This window comes from Aphanomyces invadans (assembly GCF_000520115.1).
Source record: "Aphanomyces invadans strain NJM9701 unplaced genomic scaffold supercont1.58, whole genome shotgun sequence".
NCBI lineage: Eukaryota > Oomycota > Saprolegniomycetes > Saprolegniales > Verrucalvaceae > Aphanomyces > Aphanomyces invadans.
Genome location: NW_008580203.1, coordinates 296,157 through 313,896, shown reverse-complemented (window position 1 = coordinate 313,896; position 17,740 = coordinate 296,157). Strand labels below are relative to the sequence as shown.

Below are 17,740 nucleotides of genomic sequence, written 5' to 3'. Positions count from 1 at the left end.
ACCATGGCGTGCTCTTCAACGTGATGCACTTGCGCGTGGCTCGAGCTCAAATGTGCCACGACCTGTGATGCATGTAACCGATGTAACTGCCATCGATTGCTTGCAAGTCGTGGTCGCTTGCCTGGTCAATGTGGGCGTATTCGTTCACGGGAAGGCGCAGCTTCTTCCGTGAGCGCCACCGCGTGCTCTTTTCGTTGTCCAGCAACGACAACGATCGTCGCAACCTGACGAGTGCGCTGAGCCTCGGGGCGCACGGCATCTTCATCTCGTCGCCAGACGATGCGTCCCAACTCGCTGCAGGTACACGAGGTGCTTGTTTTCCTGGTTGCTAACACGGCAAAGCGAAAACGGCACTGCGCGACCTCATGGCCGACTCCCACGTAACCCGCGACGACATTTGTATTGTCTGTCAATGTAGCTCGACGTGGTCATCAATGGATGCGATGGCGACCAAGTGCAAAGATGTTGCGACGAAGCTCAACGTCGGTCGGCTCGACGTCGTGCTGTACTCTACCGCATTGTTGCCTGTGCAAGGACTGGTACAGGTTTTATCGAGAAAGGAATGGCTATCTCGTTGATGACCGCTTGGTAGGTTCGCACGTCGGCGCTGGTGGACGCGTGGACGGCAATGGTATCCCTTCGCACCGCCGGTCTAGCCGATCACATTGGCGTGTGCGACTTCCCCATCCACGAGCTAGAATTCCTGCTGCGACGGTTTCCGTCCTACCCCGTTGAAGTCCAATGCGTCCACGACGTAACTCCGTTCTCGCCCCACGAGCACATGGTGCAGTTCTGCCATTCCAGGCAGATCGACGTCATCGCATGCTTTTCGATCCAAATGGAGTCGTTGACGCATGCACAGAAAACCAAATGGATGTCCCTCGTGTCAGACATCACGACAGCGCATCAGACCGTCTGGTTTCAACTGAACCTCCCGTTCGAGACCGTGCGCGTGGAGAACGCGACCGCACCGATCAACCAGGCCATCAAGAATTGCAACGTGCGCTTAGAGTCGCGACGGGTAAGCTCAGAGCCGTCCATGTTGACGCCATGCGCGAACGAATCCAATCGCTTGGTTGGATAGACGCCGGAGGAAGTTTTGGTATCATGGCTCAACCAACGAGGCATCATTGCTGTCCCCACGGTCGAAGACGACGAGCCCTACGACACCAACGTGTGCCGCTCGCTCTTTTCCCTTTGCCACCCATTCGTCAAGGAGCACGCGGCAGTCGCTCCCTCAAAGCCATACCGTTTTGTCCTCTCCAAGCACGAGATGGACGCGGTGGAAGCTTGTCGACAAAATGTGGATTCTCGAACGCGTCTTATTGGATAAAAACAATAAATGTTGTCCAATTGATCAAAACATTGCTGAAACGAAGGCATATAATTCGTCAAATCCTGGTATTTTATTTTATCCAATCAAACCACTTCGTTTGCGGCTGCGGCTGCAAGAAATTCAAACCGAGATCAAAGGATGGGGAAAGCTGCCAAAACGAACGAACCCACGCCGGCAAACTCGGCTGCAGAGGACCTCTGGGCTGGACGAAGCGTCGGCTCCTTGGCAGAGAACTGGATCAACGAGGTAGGTGGCCCGTGCATGTGACTTGGTGGTCCTCATGTATGTCAACAGAACGAGGTGTCGGCGTTCGACCCAAAGTTGGTTGCACACATCTACAAGACGTACTTGGACCACGTGCCAAACAAAGATCCTTCGTCGCGTTATCACGAGATTTCGCTCTTGAGCTCGACGGGCTATCTGGAAAATTACCTGTGGCACCATTTTGACGCGGAGACGCACGCGACGGACAGAGTCTTACTGCTGTCGATGGTTGCACTCTCCAATGAGACTGATGGGCGTCTGTGGGCGTCCGTGGACGGTTCGAAGTATGCAGCTTACATTGACGCGCTGTTTCGCGCCAAACATGGCCATTCGTTTGCGTCCTGGAGTCTGCAGGAGCACGCGCGCCTCTTACGCTTCATCACGCATGGCATTCGTCATCTTGAGCACGCTCATGTCGCCAAGACGATGCTGAAGTACGCATCGCTGCCAACGTGGAAGCACTTGTCCGACACCCAGAGAAATCTTGTCTTTGCGGACCACCCCAAGCTCAAACGCCACTGGCAGAACCGCATCGTGGCACAGCCGTCTGCCTCCAGCCCCGTGGCGAAGAAGCGTAAGGTCGCTCCCTCGCCGTCCGGTGCCAGCGCAACAGACGATCTCGACAGCGATTTTTACGTTGGGTTGCTCCACGATCTCAAGTCCGTCTTGCGCCACGACGGAGCAGTCACAGCTTCTGGCGACTCCGACGACGACGTCGCGCATTACCTCGCGCATGCCCTAGAGCTGTGGATCGATCTGATGAGCCAGCTGCCGACGCGCCGCTTTCTCCGCTCGCTGGTGGTGCATTTGCATTTGCTGATGGCGTGTCGCCATAGCGCCTTTGCCACGAACCACGCGTTGCTGTCGAAGCAAGTAGAATTGCTCCATTTTTACGTGCATTTTCCACTCGACGACCAGACCGGTCACGCGTGGACTGCTGTCGAGCACAAAGCGAACGTCGCTGCGCGCGCGCATGCTTTGCAAGTGGCGGCGTTTGCCGCGCATCCGTCGCTGCACGCGTTGTCGCTTCTCCCGATCTCGGCCTTGAGCAACCGGTCGATTTTGCAAACCCAACTCGCGCTTGTGGCAGACGAGGTGCTGTTTCCCTTTGCTATTTCGTCGGGGCTTGTCCAGCCTTCCGATGAAAACGTCGACCTTGTCGATGCATTCGTTGACCGGTTTGCGCTGCACACGCCGCCGACGCTGACTTCGCTACCGCTATTCCCAACGGAAGGGGACCTGTGGGCCCCCGACATGGTGTCGCTGGATGACGACCGCCACACGATCCTCTCGACGCGGAAACTCAACCTCCAGTTCCTCAGTCTGCCCGATTACCTCTACCGCAATTACGAGTTATTTCGCCTCGAGGCGGCTTCTGGCGTCCGGTCCGACTTGGAACAGGCTTTGCACGTGCTCAAGCCACAGCCGTCAGGCAACCTCCGCCGGCCCGCCTTTCGCCGCCGCCATCCCATGGCATCACTCTTGGAAGCTCTCAAGATCGTCCGCGTGGACCAGCCTGCGATCGGCGAGCTCCATCCGTCGCAAGTGATTGCTCAAGTCACGGTGGACTTGACGTCCGACGTGGTCACGGCATGGGATGCCGCGCTCCAGCAACCGAATCAAGTGATTTTTCTCCTGCATGTCGATCCTGCCGCCGTCCCCCACGACGACCAAAACATGTCTGTCCTGAACGCAGCAGAAAGGTACGGCGTCCAGAGCGTCCGTGGCGCAACTGTGCTGCAAGTGCTGGACGGCCATGGCACGGCGATCGGGGACCTCGTAGAGGGTCCGGATGGATCGTTGGTTCGCACTCAAGGCAAGGGCACCCGCCGCGTGTTCCGCGTCAGTTTGGACGGGGTTCAGTACGCAAAGGACGTAGCGAGCGGCAACACGGACGTGTATACAACCCTGAACGTGATCGTGCGACGGGACGCCAAGGTCAACAACTTTAAGTCGGTGCTGCAAACTATCCAAGACGTCCTCAAAGAGCAATCGCCGACGCGCGTGCTGCCTCCGTGGTTGGCCGATGTCTTTCTTGGCTATGGCGACCCGGCGTCGGCGCACCACAGCCACCCGTCAAACAAAGCAAAGCAACCCGCCAAGCTTTTGCTTTTTGACACGTTCGCGGACAATGCTCACGCGGCGTCTTCGTTCGCCAAGGCCAAGCAGGTGCTGTTGATCGATGCCACGACCAAGAAACCTGCCAATGCGAACGATCAGGACTCTGGCACGTACTCGATCGTGACTGACAAGGACAGCGTCGTCGTCGAAGTCGGCCCGAAGCTGCAAGGAACCGCCCCTCGTTCGGTCAAATTCACTCCGACGCAAGTGGAAGCGATTGCGAGCGGGATGCACGAGGGCCTCACTCTCGTTGTGGGGCCACCAGGGACGGGAAAGACGGACGTCGCGGTGCAACTGATTGCCAACTTGTACCAAGCGCACCCCACGGAGCGCCTCGTAGTGGTCACTCATGCCAACCACGCGCTCGACGATATTTTCGAAAAGCTGCTGGCCAAGAACGTGGTCGACCCCGGGCATTTGCTTCGACTTGGCGGCGGCGGGACCACGGTGTCGACCACGAAAGACGAACGTGACTACGCAAAGGACTTTACCAAAACGGGCCGGGTCGCGTTTCTTCTGGCCCGTCGCGCGCTGCTTCTCGACCAAGTCGAGCACCTGGCGCAAGCACTGGGCGGCGCCGGTGCCACGTCTGGCGCGTCGCACTCGTGTGCCCAAGCCGACTACTTTTACACCCGGCACCTCGTCCCCGCACTGACGTCGACAGAAGACCACGTCGACTTGCGAAAGGTCGTCGCAGCGTTCACCCACGCCACGACCATGACCGGTCAACTCGAGTACCTCGCACGTGTCTTTGCCGAACTCGCGACGCTGAGTGCGTTGGAAGTGCTTCGCACGCCAAAGCAACGAGGCGATTATCTCTTGGTCAAGCATGCGCGCGTCGTCGCGATGACGTGCACGCAAGCCGCGTTGAATCGAAAGCGGTTCATCGACATGGGCTTCCAGTACCACACGTTGATCATGGAGGAAGCTGGTCAAGTGAGCGAGATCGAGTCGCTTGTTCCGATGCTCCTGCAAAAGACAACGACACAGTTGAGCCGCGTCGTGCTGTTTGGCGACCACTTGCAGCTGCCCCCAGTCGTGCAAAACCGTCCCCTCGCCAACTTTTCCAACTTGGACCAGAGTCTATTCTCGCGACTGATTCGTCTCGGCGCGCCAGCCATTCAACTGGATCAGCAAGGCCGCACGCGACCCTCCATTGCCGCCCTCTTCAAGTGGAGGTACAAGGTACGGTGCCCATGCCCAGAGTGTACAATCTGTCGTGGTCGTCTTAATCGTCATGTTGGTTCCTTCAGGACTTGACCGACTTGAAGCCTGTGACGTCGGCGCCGCCGTTTACCATGGCCAATCCAGGCTTTCGCCACACGTTTCAGTTTATCGATGTACGTGTCGCCGCCGACGGCTCGCTCGTTGTGCCGTGTTTCACGCGTGTTCAATGCAGGTTCCAGGAGGATCCGAGACGTCTCCGCGTCCGCATGCGTTTGAGAACCACCTCGAGGGACTGTATCTGGTGCAGGTATTCCAGTACATGCGCCTGATCGGGTATGCGGCCGACCGCATTGCCGTCTTGACCACATACGCCGGTCAAAAGGAATTGCTGTGGTCGATGTTCCAGCCGGGAAAAGCTGCATTCGGGTTGCCTTCGTCGATCGCTACCGTGGACGAATTCCAAGGGCAGCAAAGGGACTTTGTGCTTCTGTCGCTCGTCCGCACGCGCCACGTCGGTCACATTCGCGACGTCCGACGCGCAATCGTGGCCGTCTCCCGAGCCCGCTTTGGTCTGTACGTGTTTGGGAAGAAGGCTGTGTTCGACTCGGCTGTCGAGCTCAAGCACGTAATCAAACCGCTGACCCACGCAACGTTCCTGGAGCTGCTGCCGTCGGAGCGCGCCGACAATGGACCCATTTCCCGTCGAGAACACGATAACGTGGAGAATGTTCACGTGGTACCAGACAGCAAACACATGACGGACCTTGTGGCCAAGATGAAGGCCAAGTAGAAGATCTCGGTAGCTTGCATCCCACCGTTGTTGTAAGTTTCATGAATATAAACGGGCCAACTGAAGTACTGGGGCACTGGCAACGACGTATCCACTGCTGTTGTATTGGAAATGACCGATGTTAGTGCAGCAAATCCAACACGCGCTCGGGAGGTCGTCCGATGACAGCGCGGTCGTCTTTGACGAAGATCGGCCGCTCAATCAAGCTCGGATGGGAAACCATTGCCTCGAGCAACTGTTGACGGTCCACTGCGTTGGTTGGGTCCAACTGATCCAAATGCAACGCAGTGAATTCCGCATTGCCCGTGCGCACAATTCGAAGCGGGTTCAATAACGTCGATGATTGCTCGTCGGGTGGAAGCATTCTCAAGATGGACTCGATCGTTGCGGCATCTGGCGGCGTCTGAAGGTACTCCACCACGTCGAACAACACCTGTTCCGCTGCTGGACGTCCTTCATTGAAGTCTGAGAGGATGCCCAGCGCCGAGCGCGACTTGGAGCAGGACGGGTTGTGGTACAGCGTGGCCTTGGCACGCATCTTGGCAGCGGGACTACGGGAGAATGTGGTCATTCGAAGCGACAGACGTCGAGGAAGTGACCACATGACGGCCGTGTGTACCTTCCGCGTCCAAATTCAAAAAAATTGTGGCGCGAATGAATTGGCATGTATATCTTCGCGATAAATAATAGATGAAGGCCATGCTGTTCACAACACCACTCGTCCCCCCAAGATGCAGTCGCCGCCGCCACCATCCGCTGTCGTACCGAGTCGCGCGAGTGATACAGGTATGAGCAGCGTGAAGTAGATGTGCATGTCGAGAAGAAAAGGTTCACAGCACAGTCTCTCATCCAAAGGAGGATCTGTTGTCGTCTGCACTGCGATACCTGCTGGAATGATGTCCATGCTCGCACTGCCAAAGGCCCGCGTCACAATGCACTACACGCCAAATGCCGTGGGGTATGGAAGATCGTGTTATTCGGACGCGACAGTGTCTGGTGATGCAGCTGCAGCCTCCGCGGCCTTGACGCGATTGTTGTGGTAGTGCATCCAGTGCAGTCCTTGTTGCTGATGCACCAAGTCGCGAAAGTTGTCGTGGGCAATCATCTAATGTAGGAACGGAGGGGCGTTTGATGTACGCATGCACCTTTCTTTGACGTTGAGGACGAGATCGACCTACCTGTCGGAACTTTTCCCCGTCGAGCAGGTCGAGGAACGTCAACGCGTGCGGGTAGCTGCATCATGCAAGTGGGTTTATCTGACGAACAGAGGCAATGGAGGACTTACTTGATGTAGCGCGCATATTCGGGCTTCTTCCAGTACTTGAGGTATTGGAGGTAGTGGAGGAACGCAGGATTGTCAAAGTACTTGTTGATGGCCAGGTCTAGACAAGCATGAGACCCGCATGCCCTTGACAAGCCGACTCGTTTACGGTTCAGATACGACGGGCTTGCAAGGCACTGAACGAACTCGAGTTCGATCTGGAAGCGGATGTCGTCCGTCGGGACCTCCATCTTTCACCTCCCAGCACTGCAATGCAGAACTAATGTGAACTCAATTAAGAACGCTGGAGAGTCGCACTTTAGAGGGCTCCACTTCTGCCGCATCGCCCCAAGTGGAGATGTGCATGGGGGACCTGGATGCGTCTGCCGGCAAGTAGATCACGTAGTTGTCGTACGTAAAGGCTCCAGTGTGTACGTACGACAGCTATGTGAGCTAGCCGGGGAGCGGGTGGCCTGTGCGGACTGCATCTGCTCCATTCAGTCGGCTCGGATTGCCAAGGGCTTGCTGACACGAGGGTCAAAGGGTCGACTTCACCACCTCCTCCACGGGTTTCAAGCCGCGGGGTTCTTTCAGCATTCAGCCCACTACCGCTTGCTTGTCATGGAGCCAATATCCCACAAAGTAAGTGCTCTCTGTTGGGAGATGTCTTCAATTGGCGCATCTTCGGACCGCAGTTCCTGGGGATAGTGGCATTGGGATGCCGTTTCTATGACGGATAGGCATTGAAGTAGCATGCTGGAGAGGTTTCATTCCGTGACAGGAGCTGGCTGCATGCTTTGGCATCGCCGGCGGGTTCATGACACTCCGAGGTGGGAGCGTGGTCCATGGCAATGCCACGACATGGCTGGCGTGTTTGTCGCCCAGCAATGAATTGTACGCATGCGGCGGGTCAATATCCGGTATTCTCCGGATGTTTATCCGTAGTTCACCCAATTTTTTTCCGGACAAGGGTGGAAGGATTTCATATCGGGCGAGGGATTTCGATAAAGCTTTTGCAACCGTCCAGCTGACTGCACGAAGGGGAGGAAGCCGGCAGCGATGGACAAGCTCATGATTGACAAGTTTAAGAACGCCCTGGATGATGCGTGAGTGCTAGCTGCCATTGTTCCTATGCCCGTATCGGGTTACCCATGCACCTTTGACGAGAATAGGAAGGGGTTGGTCAAATCGAAAATGGGCACGGACACAGAAAAGAAGCTGGAGGAAGCACTGTCGAACAAGAACTGGGGCGCGTCAAGCACGCTCCTGAATGAAATTGCCCAACTTACCTTCGAGTAGTACGTGTACACCCTGATTGTGGAGCGAAACATGAAGAGAACGTCCTAGCGAATCCTACAACCTCGTGATGAAAAAAGTGTGGGAAGCCATGGATGCGGAAGGGCGTCAATGGCGCACTGTATTCAAGGCACTTGCTCTCCTTGATCACTTGATCAAGAACGGCACGGAGCGCGTCGTTGAAAACGCGCGGGATCACATGTTCAAGCTCCGCACGTTGTCCGACTTCAACTACTACGATGGTTCAGCCGACAAGGGCGCGGGCGGTACGTCATGATTTTCCATTTGCTTCATGACAAACCCCCTTTCATCGTGTGCTTAGTGCGGGAAAAGGTGAAGCAAATTCTCGACATGCTCAACGACAACGACCGCATTCGTGACGAACGCGAGAAAGCAAAGAGGCTGCGAGATAAGTACATTGGTGTCGGCTCGTCCGGCAACATTGGAGGGTATTCTGGCGGCGGCTACGGTGGTCAAGGCGGGTATGGCAATTCAAGTGGCTCGGGGGGCTATGGTGGTTCCAGTGGCGGGTACGGGAATGAATCCGGCGGGTATGGCGGCAACTCCGGTGGCTACGGCGGCAACTCTGGCGGGTATGGCGGCAACTCCGGTGGCTATGGCGGCAACTCGAGTGGTTATGGCAATGACTCCGGTGGGTACGGTGGCAGCTCGGGCGGCTTTGGCAACGACCGGACAGGGAGCCGCGATCGATACGACCAAGACAATTCGCACGGGAACAGCCGCACGTCGAGCCGCGACAAGTATTCGTCCAAGCAAGCTCCAGCTGACGACGCTGAATCGGAGGAAGAGGTAGTCGCCGTCAAGCGTTGTTGTTGAGCCGTATCTGTCGCTTAGACCAAGCCCAAGCCTCGCCGATCTTCGAAGACAAAGAGAGCAACGAAGAAGGAAGAAGCGGTTGCTCGTTTCCACGGACGTCTATGTGAAATGACTTGTTTGACTCATGGTAGGCTCCTGCTGGTGACGACGACGAGCCCGTGCGCGTACCATCCAACGCGCCTTCCCTCCTCGATCAAGACTTTTTCGGGGGAGCTCCTGCCGCCCCAATTGCCCAACCTCCTGCTTCACGTACGACGGATTGCCCCGTGACTCTAGTTCACAGTTTATCGCTGTAGTGACTACATTTGACCCGTTTGCTCCGGCGCCTGCCGCCCCACAACCCCAAACTACCGCCGGTGCGTATGGCAACTTTGGTGGCCCGGTCCCCGCGCCAGCCATGTCTGCTTTCAATGCTTTCCCGCCGCAGCCACAAGGCAACTTTTCTGCGCCACCGCCGCAAATGGGCGGTGGCTTGAACCAATTTAACGCAGGGTTCGGTGGTGGGTTCCCTCCACAGGGCCAGCAACCTGCAACCCAAGCGTTTGGTGGTCAGTATGGAAGCCAGTCTGGCATCAGCGCCGGTGGATTCGCCGCGCCACCTGCTCCTGTGAATGCTGCGCAATATGGTTCGCAGCCGATGGCCAACCCTGCGCAGTACAGCTCGCAAACGAAGGCTACCACGGCAACTGCACCGAAATCGAACGATGCATGGGGCGCGGGCTCCAACTTGTTCGATCTGTCAAACTTGGGTCAGTCGCTGCCTTCAGCTGGAGCAAAACCCGGACCTGGCGGGGCTCCAGGACTCGCGACTCAAAACAGCTTCCAAGGCCTAGACACGTTGGCAGGCTTGCCAAACAAGCCCCGTCCGGCGGGAGGCGCACCAGGGCCGCTCTATCCTGCTACGCAGCAACCGCCGTATGGTCAACCTCAGTACGGTCACCTGCAGCAGCAGTTTGGTCAACCACAGCAATATGGCCAGCCGCAGTACGGCGGCCAGCCCCAGCAACAGTACGGGCAGCCTCAGTACGGGCAGCCTCCATACGGCCAACCCCAGCAACAATACGGGCAACCACAGCAGCAGTTTGGTGGGAACGGTGGCTTCCGCCAGTTCTAGTGGCGGCGTATTTAGGCTGATGCGAAGATGACAAATATACCCTTCGTGTGGATGGATCGTCCTTGAAATCGGGTTGAATTGTGAACATAGTGTACACCGGAGGACAGGCTAGACGCTCAACTACATGCGGCAAAGTTGCCTCTGCCGTGATCCAGGAGCTGGAATCCGTACGCATCCCGGTGAAACTCCGCCAGTTTTTGAGCGTTGTTTGGCGTCGGATCGTTTGGTTGGGTTTCGCCAGCGGGGTCCATCGCAACGTCGTCGTTGTCGGGCTCTGCAAAGTTGTCGTCGGACATGAAGCTGCTCTTGCGCTTTCGCAGCCCTTCTTTGAACTGGTGGTGGCCGGACGGACACGATGATGATGATGATGCCGACTGCGAACCACCTCGCGCTGTATTCCTGACGTCCATGGCGTCAACGTACATGATGTGGCAACTCGTGTTGTCGAGGACCGTTTGTTTCTGTCGCGTTTTCAAGTGGTGTCGCAACAAGTCCTTGGGCTGCGGGGATGTGGGCGGTGTCGTCGGTTGGACGAATGTGAGGCTGGCATAATGCACGGAGGGCGCTGTTTCGCCGTTGTTTGGCATGCGAGCCGAGCGGGTTCGTTCGAATCCGATGCTGTTGAGTTGCTTTCGCAGGAGCGAGACCGAGTACTCCTCGGATGGCACCATCAAGATGACGTCGTCGTCGCCGCGATTGCACTGGACGTTCAAGGCAGGAGAGGAAGCGAAGACAGCGGCAGTTGGCATCGCGTCACTACTCGAGGTTGTAGCAGTGGCGATGGCGGCAGGTCTGACCATGCCGTCGCCAGTTCGTTCCTGTGGTCGCTGGAGCCCCAGATCTCGGTGAAAGGTCGTTTGTGGAAAAACAACGATATAAATCCTGAAATCCAATTTCTTTCCACCCTCTGATTTTTTTATCGTTTCCGATTTTACTACAGTTTTGTATGCAATTCAATTTCTTCATGGCCGACATGCCGTTCTCCGTCCTCCGGTGCATTAAAAATATTCCCATCTCATGGGGTGGTAGGTCATGCAAAGTGCGGTTGAAGTTGCGCCGTGGCGGGGGGAGCCGAGAGCTGCTGGCGACAGCGCAAAGGACCATCGCCCGTGGGAAGCTGCGCATGGGAGACGATGCCTGAATGGTAGGGATGACACGTCCCGACGCACACGCATCGTTGGTTGTGGTGGCGCTGCAACCGTGAAACCCTCGGATTACGTCGAAACCGCAAGCAACCCTTGCAAGATCGTGACGTGTTACGGCGGGACATGAAAAGGTTGCGGGCGTTTTTCGTCAAATCCATGGTTGCGAACGTTCTAGACACTATGAAGACGTTGTCGATACCGTGGGCTGGTCCATGGCGCTCGAGGGGGACGGCACGTGGGAGCCAGCCAGGGGGCACGAGCACCACTATAATGTGACGGTCCTGCCAGGGCCAACGTCTCGAAGCTGTGGCGATGGCACTGTCCTTCCAATTCACGCATTGCGTTTCTCTCAGTCATGCTGCATGTGCTAACGCAATGCGACCACAGAAAGGTCACCTCACTTAATGTTCTCGATCAAGTCACGATGGGTTATCCTCGCATCGCCCCAATCCCATAATCCAACGATGATGCGAGGCAGGTGAACCGGTAACTCGTTCAAACACCTCTACTGCGATTCTCGGTGGCCAGCTCACTTCACCGCGTACGGTGGTGGCCAGGGGCACACGGTTCATCTTGCGGCATACAGACGCCTCGAACGCATGTCAGAGACGATACATCTTCATTCGATCGATCCCATCTTAGCCGACATGCTGCTGCAGTCCAGGCAAAGCTCGCATCCCGAACGCGGCGATGCTGGCTTGGGCGACAGAGCACGTGAGAATGCAGGTACGGAATGCAGGTGTTTCAAGGATTTGGGTGGGTCCCCCCACCCGCTGCCAGGACAAAGGTTTTTTTAGGGTACCCACCCCCGCCGGGTCGGAGTCTTCAGAACAGCGGCTCGCGCAGTTGAGGTCCTTGCATTATGGAAGAAGTGGTGGAGAACCAACGATGGTATGCGCTGTCGGTACGAAGAGAAAGCTTCTTTATTGCCTCGTGAACGTCGTGTTGTTCGTGCTCACGTGCGTGTGCAGGGCTGGTCCGACAAGTTGCTGGAGAAAGACCCGCCGGCGTGGTCCGACTCGTCGCTGACAGTTCCCAAGGACAAGGCCAAGTTTGTCGACTACACGTGGCAAATCTACAAAGGAAAGGCCGAGTACGACGAGAACGGATGGATCTACAACACTTCGTTTGACAAGGGGGGGGCGTTTGGCAAGAAGAGCGCGACGACTGTCGTGCGCAGCCGGGTCTGGATGGGATACAAGACTCAACGAGACGCCCAAGGAAACGTCGTCGTGCCAATCCACACCCTGTTGCACCATGCATCAGGACCCACGTCGTTGAAAAGTCCACCCTCGAGCAGGCCCGTCCCGCCACATTCAACATCACCTCCCCAATCCCGTCCACTGACCCCCACTGCCACTGCTCCTCCACTCACCTCCCCGACTGAACCGGTTCGCGTTGCCGTCGATGTGTCAGTCGAAGTGGCGCCTGTTGCCAAGGACACGTCCCACACACCCCCTCTCTCCATCGCGTTGACGGATGATGGGTCGAAGCCCCCGTCGTCGTCGTCGTCGTACTTGAGAATCTTCTCCTCGGCATTAAATGCAGTCCAAGAAGTCTCTGCATACGCCTATGACACAGCGCACATGGCGACGGTATCTGTCTTCGATGCCACTCCAACAACCGTGGTGCCGCATTCGACGACGCACCCGTCGTCGGCATCGACCAACTCGACGCGGCGATTTCCGGACTTGAGCCCGTTTGAAAAGCAGCTCGTGTCGTGCTGCGCTTCAACTTCGTCCCTTGCCCCTGACAACGCACCAGAGCCGGTAGAGTCGCCGACGTGCACCGCTTGCAGCACTCCATTCGGGCTGGCCAAGTACCGCTACTTTTGTGGGTACTGTGCCAACTCGTTTTGTCGCGACCATCTTCCATCGACAGCCCGCCTCCATGCGTATGGCGGCACGAAAGTTTCCAAAATTTGCTCGACTTGCTCGTCGCTACTCCACCAAAAGATCGAGACACAGCAGCGCCACTGGCGCGTCGAGCGCGTGCAGGTACTGCTTCCCGAGTCTTTTTTTTTCGAGACGTACAAGCAGCTGGAGCCCGTGTGCCCTTGCTTGTGCAGCAGTCGGGCTCAAGGATGTGGCACTTTGGTAGGATTTTTTTGCGGGGGTGTTGCGGCCGTACGTAAGTGTAGCGACCGATACGACTCTGGACAAGGCATATCGCGCCGCCGAAGGGACACTTGTCGCTGCGAAAAACGTGCCGCTCGGGGCGACAGCGCGCATGGCTGTTGTGAGTGCGGACTTTATTCGAAAGTATGGCCGCGCAGGGTTGCTGGGTTTTGTCCTTCGCAACGAGTTCATGCAGTCGTTCAACACGCTCAAGGAACTGCTGGGAGACATGGAGTCGCTGACGGTGCAAGACGCATCGCTCGGGATGTATTACTTTATGGCGGCGAACCGTGGACTTCGCGGCGCGAGTCCTTCGCTGGAAGAGGACCAACACACGTGTTGCCCCGTCGTGTCAGACGCCTTGCTCGCCCGCATGATCAAGTATGCCCCGATCACGCTCCATTGCGTGTACGAGCTCGATATTCTCGACATGCAGCGCTTTGCTAAGCTTCAAGGGTACACCCTCGTGTACGCATCGGTGGAGAATCGAACGGCCAACCAGCCAGCCTTCGGCCTCGTCGTGAAGCCGGACGAGAAGCTCGGGATTCTCATGATTCGCGGCTCCAAGACGGTCCAAGATGTGCTCACCGATCTTCAAATTGCGTCGGCGGCGAACGGCGCCAGTTCCAAGGACTGTGCGACGAACGGGCCGCTCGATTCGTTCGCGCACCACGGAATGGTCAAGGCCGCAACGTGGGTCAAGCACCAAGTCCACGATTCATTGAAGGAACTCTACCGTCATGGGTACCGCTTCATGATCAATGGTCACTCGCTCGGCGGTGGCGTCGCCGCGCTCTTGTCCGTGATGCTCCACGACGAGTTTCCCGACTTGGAATGTTTTGCCTATGCTGTACCAGCCTGCGCCAGCCGCGACATTGCCGAAGCCTGCGTCCCGTACGTGCATTCGATTGTGCTGCGCGACGACTTTGTCCCTCGCGCGACGACCCACAACATTGTAAAGCTGTCGGCCGACCTGAAACACTTTCGCGACAACTGGACGCAGTACGTCCACGAGGATTTGAGCGCTGTCAAGTCGCGCGTCGTGTCACTGTGGGCGCCACGGAAGCGGGAATGGGCCCAGCAGGAAGCTGCCCGTGTCCGAGGCGTGAACGTCGTTGTACCGCCATCCGACATCGAAGCGTCCACCGGCGACGGTACCCCTGCGGTGGCAGAAGCATGGACGCTGAATCGATCGAATCTCATGGACAAGTACAAAGAAGCGTCACCGCCGCCGCCGTCGTCGATGGCGGCCAAAGGCGACGACGACCCAGCCGACACTGACGTGGATTTAGAGACCAAGGACTCGGTCGAGTTGTTTGTGCCGGGGCAAATCACGCACATCTATTTCGTGCATGGAATTTACGAAGCAGTTCATGTGAGCCGCGACTGCGACTCGCTGTCGCGCATTCAAGTATACGAAAACATGCTGGCCGACCATTTGGGCCGCAATTACTTGGAGGCGCTCCGGATCGTGCGCGACTCGCGGCGCGCCCAGGCCAAACCCCCCGCGTGGGTCCCGTTCGAAACGTACACGCGGTGCCAGTGCTGCGACAGCCCGTTCACGTGGAATTCGACGTCGTCCAGCGAAGCCCAGGCCAACGTCGACCAGCACAATTGCAGGTTGGATGGACGTCATCAACGGGGCATGGTTTGACCAAATGTGATGGCTAGGAACTGCGGATGGCTCATTTGCGACGGATGCTCCAAGAAGCGCGCGCCACTGCCGTCGTATGGCATCAACACGCCCGTGCGAGTGTGCGACCGATGCTTTTACCAGCTCTAGCTTCACCACCACCCACTGCGCCTCTATTTATACGCGAGTCGGCACTTGTCTCGACGCTTTTTTTATATGGAGTTGAAGGGCTATGAGAGCATCCATGGCGACGTCGCGCAAGCCCTATTGTATTTTTGGCCGCTGCATGGCCAGCCATGCAAGGATTGCGCCCCCCATCTCAAGGTGTACGCTGGCTGACGGTCTGCATGGCACTTCAGCGGCAAGGGGAGTCTGGATGCGGCGATGTTCTGGACAAGATGCGATGGCAGGAAAAGCTACAAAGGTGTCCACCATTCCGAGTGCACGAATGAGAACACTTGACACCAAATATCCGCGGGCAGGAGCACACCAGGTCTAGACCTGCTTGGAGCGTGCGTCGACGAGTTGGTTGGTTTCGACAGCAGAACCGTGCGGGCGACTCGTCGAAACGCGGTGGGGAACGTGTGGTGGACGTCGCGGCTCCACTGGCGATGCGCAGCGACCAGGGCATAGTCAAAGTGGCCGCTTTCTCGCGCCAACGACTCGACAGAGTCCACTTCGGCCAGTTGCCAGAGCCCGCGGAGCTGCCGCCGCGTCGGGGTGCCGTAGTATAAGTACTCGGAAACATTGCCATCGGCAGCGTATTTCATATGCCAGCCGAGTTGGTGTGCCGACCACTGACCGGTGATGATACAGGTCTAATGCACGAGAAAACATGATGTTGGGGATGCACCGCGGCGGCGGCTTACCTGAGGGTACAGGCGTTCCTGGACTGTGCCGGTGACGGTACCATCGATTCGGAGTTGGATCACCATTCGGGAATGGTAAATGCGACCGTTTCCGCCGACGGCAGCGCCGCGAAAGAGATATTGGCCTGGGACGAGGGGTGTGAGGGAAGCCAAATTCTCGTCAAACTCGCGATTGGGGGGACGTGTAGGGCCATCGGTCCGTTCAAAGTGGAATTCGCCAGTGGTGTGGTCCACATGAAGGCAATCAAACCACTTGCCGATGAGCGTCCCGTCGTCGGGATCGTAATTGCCGACGAAGCGCAGCTGGGCCACGACCGGTCCTGCTGCGATGCTGATGAAACCTTGGAGATGCTTGGTGCGTTGGCGGACACAGTAGCTCGTGTCCCAAATGGCAATGTTATCGAACCCGACCTCGTCAGGACAATCCATTACCTCCACGCTGCATGTACCATCGTGAATGAAGCGCACGCGGAGCCGCAGCGGCAAGCCAACAATGTCGCCGCGCACTTCGACTTGTTCCCACATTGCGGCATGTCCAATGATCCGGATATGCTACCAACATTATCCGGTAGATGGGCTGCTGAAAAAAGGGTGGTGGCAGAAGTATCGTTCCCGCGCTGACATCGAGCGAGATGATGTCGAGTTGCGTCCGGCGCTTGGCCATGACCTCAAAGATGAACCTTGTCATCGGTGCCAATGCAATGCATGTTGCGAATGGCAATGCGATGAGCCTGCGGCCTTGGACGGTGCTCTCGCTGACGCACGCCCGTGCGCTGTCGATTGAAGTCCCTCGACCTGTCGTGTCTACCTCGTGTGTGTGGATTGGCGGCCTCCCTTACGACTCAAAGTACAACGACGTTCGTCAGCGATTTGAGTTGCATGGCAAGATCAAGAAGCTCGAGTTCCCCACAACGCCAGACGGACGCAGCAATGGCACGTGCTACATCACGTACGAGACCCCCGAAGAAGCTGCCCTCGCGTTGTCCGAGAACGAAAGCATGTTTGGGTCGCGATGGATCCGCGTCAAGCACCTTCGCGACCTCAACACCAACGCACGATCTGCCAACACGAACTCCACGCCCAACTCGAAAGTGTTTATCGGCAACTTGCCGTACAACTTCACCGAAGGCGACGTGACCGAGCTCCTGTCGTCTTGCGGTACAGTCTTGAATGTCAATTTGGTGGTGGACAACGAGAACAAGTCCCGAGGATTCGGTTTCGCCCATTTTGAGACTGCAGAAGCCGCTGCCGCCGCCGTCAAGCTCAACGGCACGTTCCTCCAAGGACGCCCCGTCAGCATCAACTACTCGTTACGTGCGCCTGCCCAGGGTCGCGGCACCGCGATGGCTGACACCATCTTTGTGGCGAACCTTCCCCACGACGTCGAAGAAGAAACCCTCGAGTCGATGTTTGACCACTGCGGCGCCATCGAAAGCATCCGGCTGGCGAAGGACCAAGAAACGGGTCGGTCCCGTGGCTTTGCCCACATCACGTTCGCCATGCCGGAAGGCGCAAAGAAAGCGATCGGTCTCAACGGCGCCCAGATTGATGCCAACACGATCGGCGTCGAGTTGGCCATCACCAAGGCGCAGAAACGAAGGCGCTGGGACAACAAGTCGGACACACCCTCTGTCGACACCGAATAGATCAATATACAATCGCCGTTGCGAAGGATCGAGCTGGTGGCAGCACGGGATAGCAGCGTTGAGTGGTTCCATGGACAGACACAGTCCGCGCAAGGTTGAGAAGAGTCGTGTATGGGGCGATGGGCATGTAGTGAGTGGGCAATG

The 17,740-nt window shown here is 57.2% G+C and overlaps 9 protein-coding genes across 12 annotated transcripts; 5 read left to right on the top strand and 4 right to left on the bottom strand.

Moving 5' to 3' along the window:
* The first annotated feature begins 29 nt into the window (after positions 1-29).
* On the top strand, positions 30-1,419 carry H310_13943. Of its 2 annotated transcripts, XM_008881609.1 has the most exons (4): positions 30-300; positions 343-539; positions 593-1,021; positions 1,085-1,419. In XM_008881609.1, the coding sequence occupies exons 1-4, from the start codon at positions 129-131 to the stop codon at positions 1,331-1,333; spliced, it is 1,047 nt and encodes a 348-aa protein (XP_008879831.1). In that variant the 5' UTR covers positions 30-128; the 3' UTR covers positions 1,334-1,419. The 2 variants fall into 2 exon arrangements, with proteins under 2 accessions (XP_008879831.1, XP_008879830.1); XM_008881608.1 differs by having other exon boundaries at positions 30-539.
* A 43-nt stretch (positions 1,420-1,462) lies between these two features.
* Positions 1,463-6,005, top strand: H310_13942 (hypothetical protein). The gene is made up of 4 exons (XM_008881607.1): positions 1,463-1,582; positions 1,631-4,906; positions 4,975-5,061; positions 5,121-6,005. The coding sequence occupies exons 1-4, from the start codon at positions 1,475-1,477 to the stop codon at positions 5,676-5,678; spliced, it is 4,029 nt and encodes a 1,342-aa protein (XP_008879829.1). The 5' UTR covers positions 1,463-1,474; the 3' UTR covers positions 5,679-6,005.
* Positions 4,499-6,235, bottom strand: H310_13941 (arsenate reductase (glutaredoxin)). Its single transcript, XM_008881606.1, has one exon. The coding sequence runs from the start codon at positions 6,214-6,216 to the stop codon at positions 5,800-5,802; it is 417 nt and encodes a 138-aa protein (XP_008879828.1). The 5' UTR covers positions 6,217-6,235; the 3' UTR covers positions 4,499-5,799.
* A 392-nt stretch (positions 6,236-6,627) lies between these two features.
* On the bottom strand, positions 6,628-7,357 carry H310_13940 (hypothetical protein). Its single transcript, XM_008881605.1, has 4 exons — positions 7,109-7,357; positions 6,964-7,060; positions 6,857-6,911; positions 6,628-6,783 (listed from the first exon to the last, which is right to left on the bottom strand). Exons 1-4 carry the CDS (start codon positions 7,188-7,190, stop codon positions 6,652-6,654), a joined length of 366 nt encoding a protein of 121 aa, XP_008879827.1. The 5' UTR covers positions 7,191-7,357; the 3' UTR covers positions 6,628-6,651.
* Positions 7,358-7,908: 551 nt separating this feature from the next.
* H310_13939 lies at positions 7,909-11,042 on the top strand. Of its 2 annotated transcripts, XM_008881603.1 has the most exons (8): positions 7,909-8,045; positions 8,112-8,237; positions 8,287-8,501; positions 8,558-8,887; positions 8,933-9,045; positions 9,091-9,150; positions 9,204-9,321; positions 9,369-11,042. In XM_008881603.1, exons 1-8 carry the CDS (start codon positions 7,999-8,001, stop codon positions 10,184-10,186), a joined length of 1,827 nt encoding a protein of 608 aa, XP_008879825.1. In that variant the 5' UTR covers positions 7,909-7,998; the 3' UTR covers positions 10,187-11,042. The 2 variants fall into 2 exon arrangements, with proteins under 2 accessions (XP_008879825.1, XP_008879826.1); XM_008881604.1 differs by having other exon boundaries at positions 8,558-9,045.
* H310_13938 (hypothetical protein) lies at positions 10,240-11,042 on the bottom strand. Its single transcript, XM_008881602.1, has one exon. It carries the CDS (start codon positions 10,984-10,986, stop codon positions 10,303-10,305), a length of 684 nt encoding a protein of 227 aa, XP_008879824.1. The 5' UTR covers positions 10,987-11,042; the 3' UTR covers positions 10,240-10,302.
* Positions 11,043-12,167: 1,125 nt separating this feature from the next.
* On the top strand, positions 12,168-15,927 carry H310_13937. Of its 2 annotated transcripts, XM_008881601.1 has the most exons (4): positions 12,168-12,235; positions 12,303-13,328; positions 13,432-15,068; positions 15,120-15,927. In XM_008881601.1, the coding sequence occupies exons 1-4, from the start codon at positions 12,194-12,196 to the stop codon at positions 15,229-15,231; spliced, it is 2,817 nt and encodes a 938-aa protein (XP_008879823.1). In that variant the 5' UTR covers positions 12,168-12,193; the 3' UTR covers positions 15,232-15,927. The 2 variants fall into 2 exon arrangements, with proteins under 2 accessions (XP_008879823.1, XP_008879822.1); XM_008881600.1 differs by having other exon boundaries at positions 13,432-15,927.
* On the bottom strand, positions 15,266-16,488 carry H310_13936 (hypothetical protein). Its single transcript, XM_008881599.1, has 2 exons — positions 15,951-16,488; positions 15,266-15,899 (listed from the first exon to the last, which is right to left on the bottom strand). Exons 1-2 carry the CDS (start codon positions 16,473-16,475, stop codon positions 15,498-15,500), a joined length of 927 nt encoding a protein of 308 aa, XP_008879821.1. The 5' UTR covers positions 16,476-16,488; the 3' UTR covers positions 15,266-15,497.
* A 37-nt stretch (positions 16,489-16,525) lies between these two features.
* On the top strand, positions 16,526-17,740 carry H310_13935 (hypothetical protein). The gene has a single exon (XM_008881598.1). It carries the CDS (start codon positions 16,583-16,585, stop codon positions 17,594-17,596), a length of 1,014 nt encoding a protein of 337 aa, XP_008879820.1. The 5' UTR covers positions 16,526-16,582; the 3' UTR covers positions 17,597-17,740.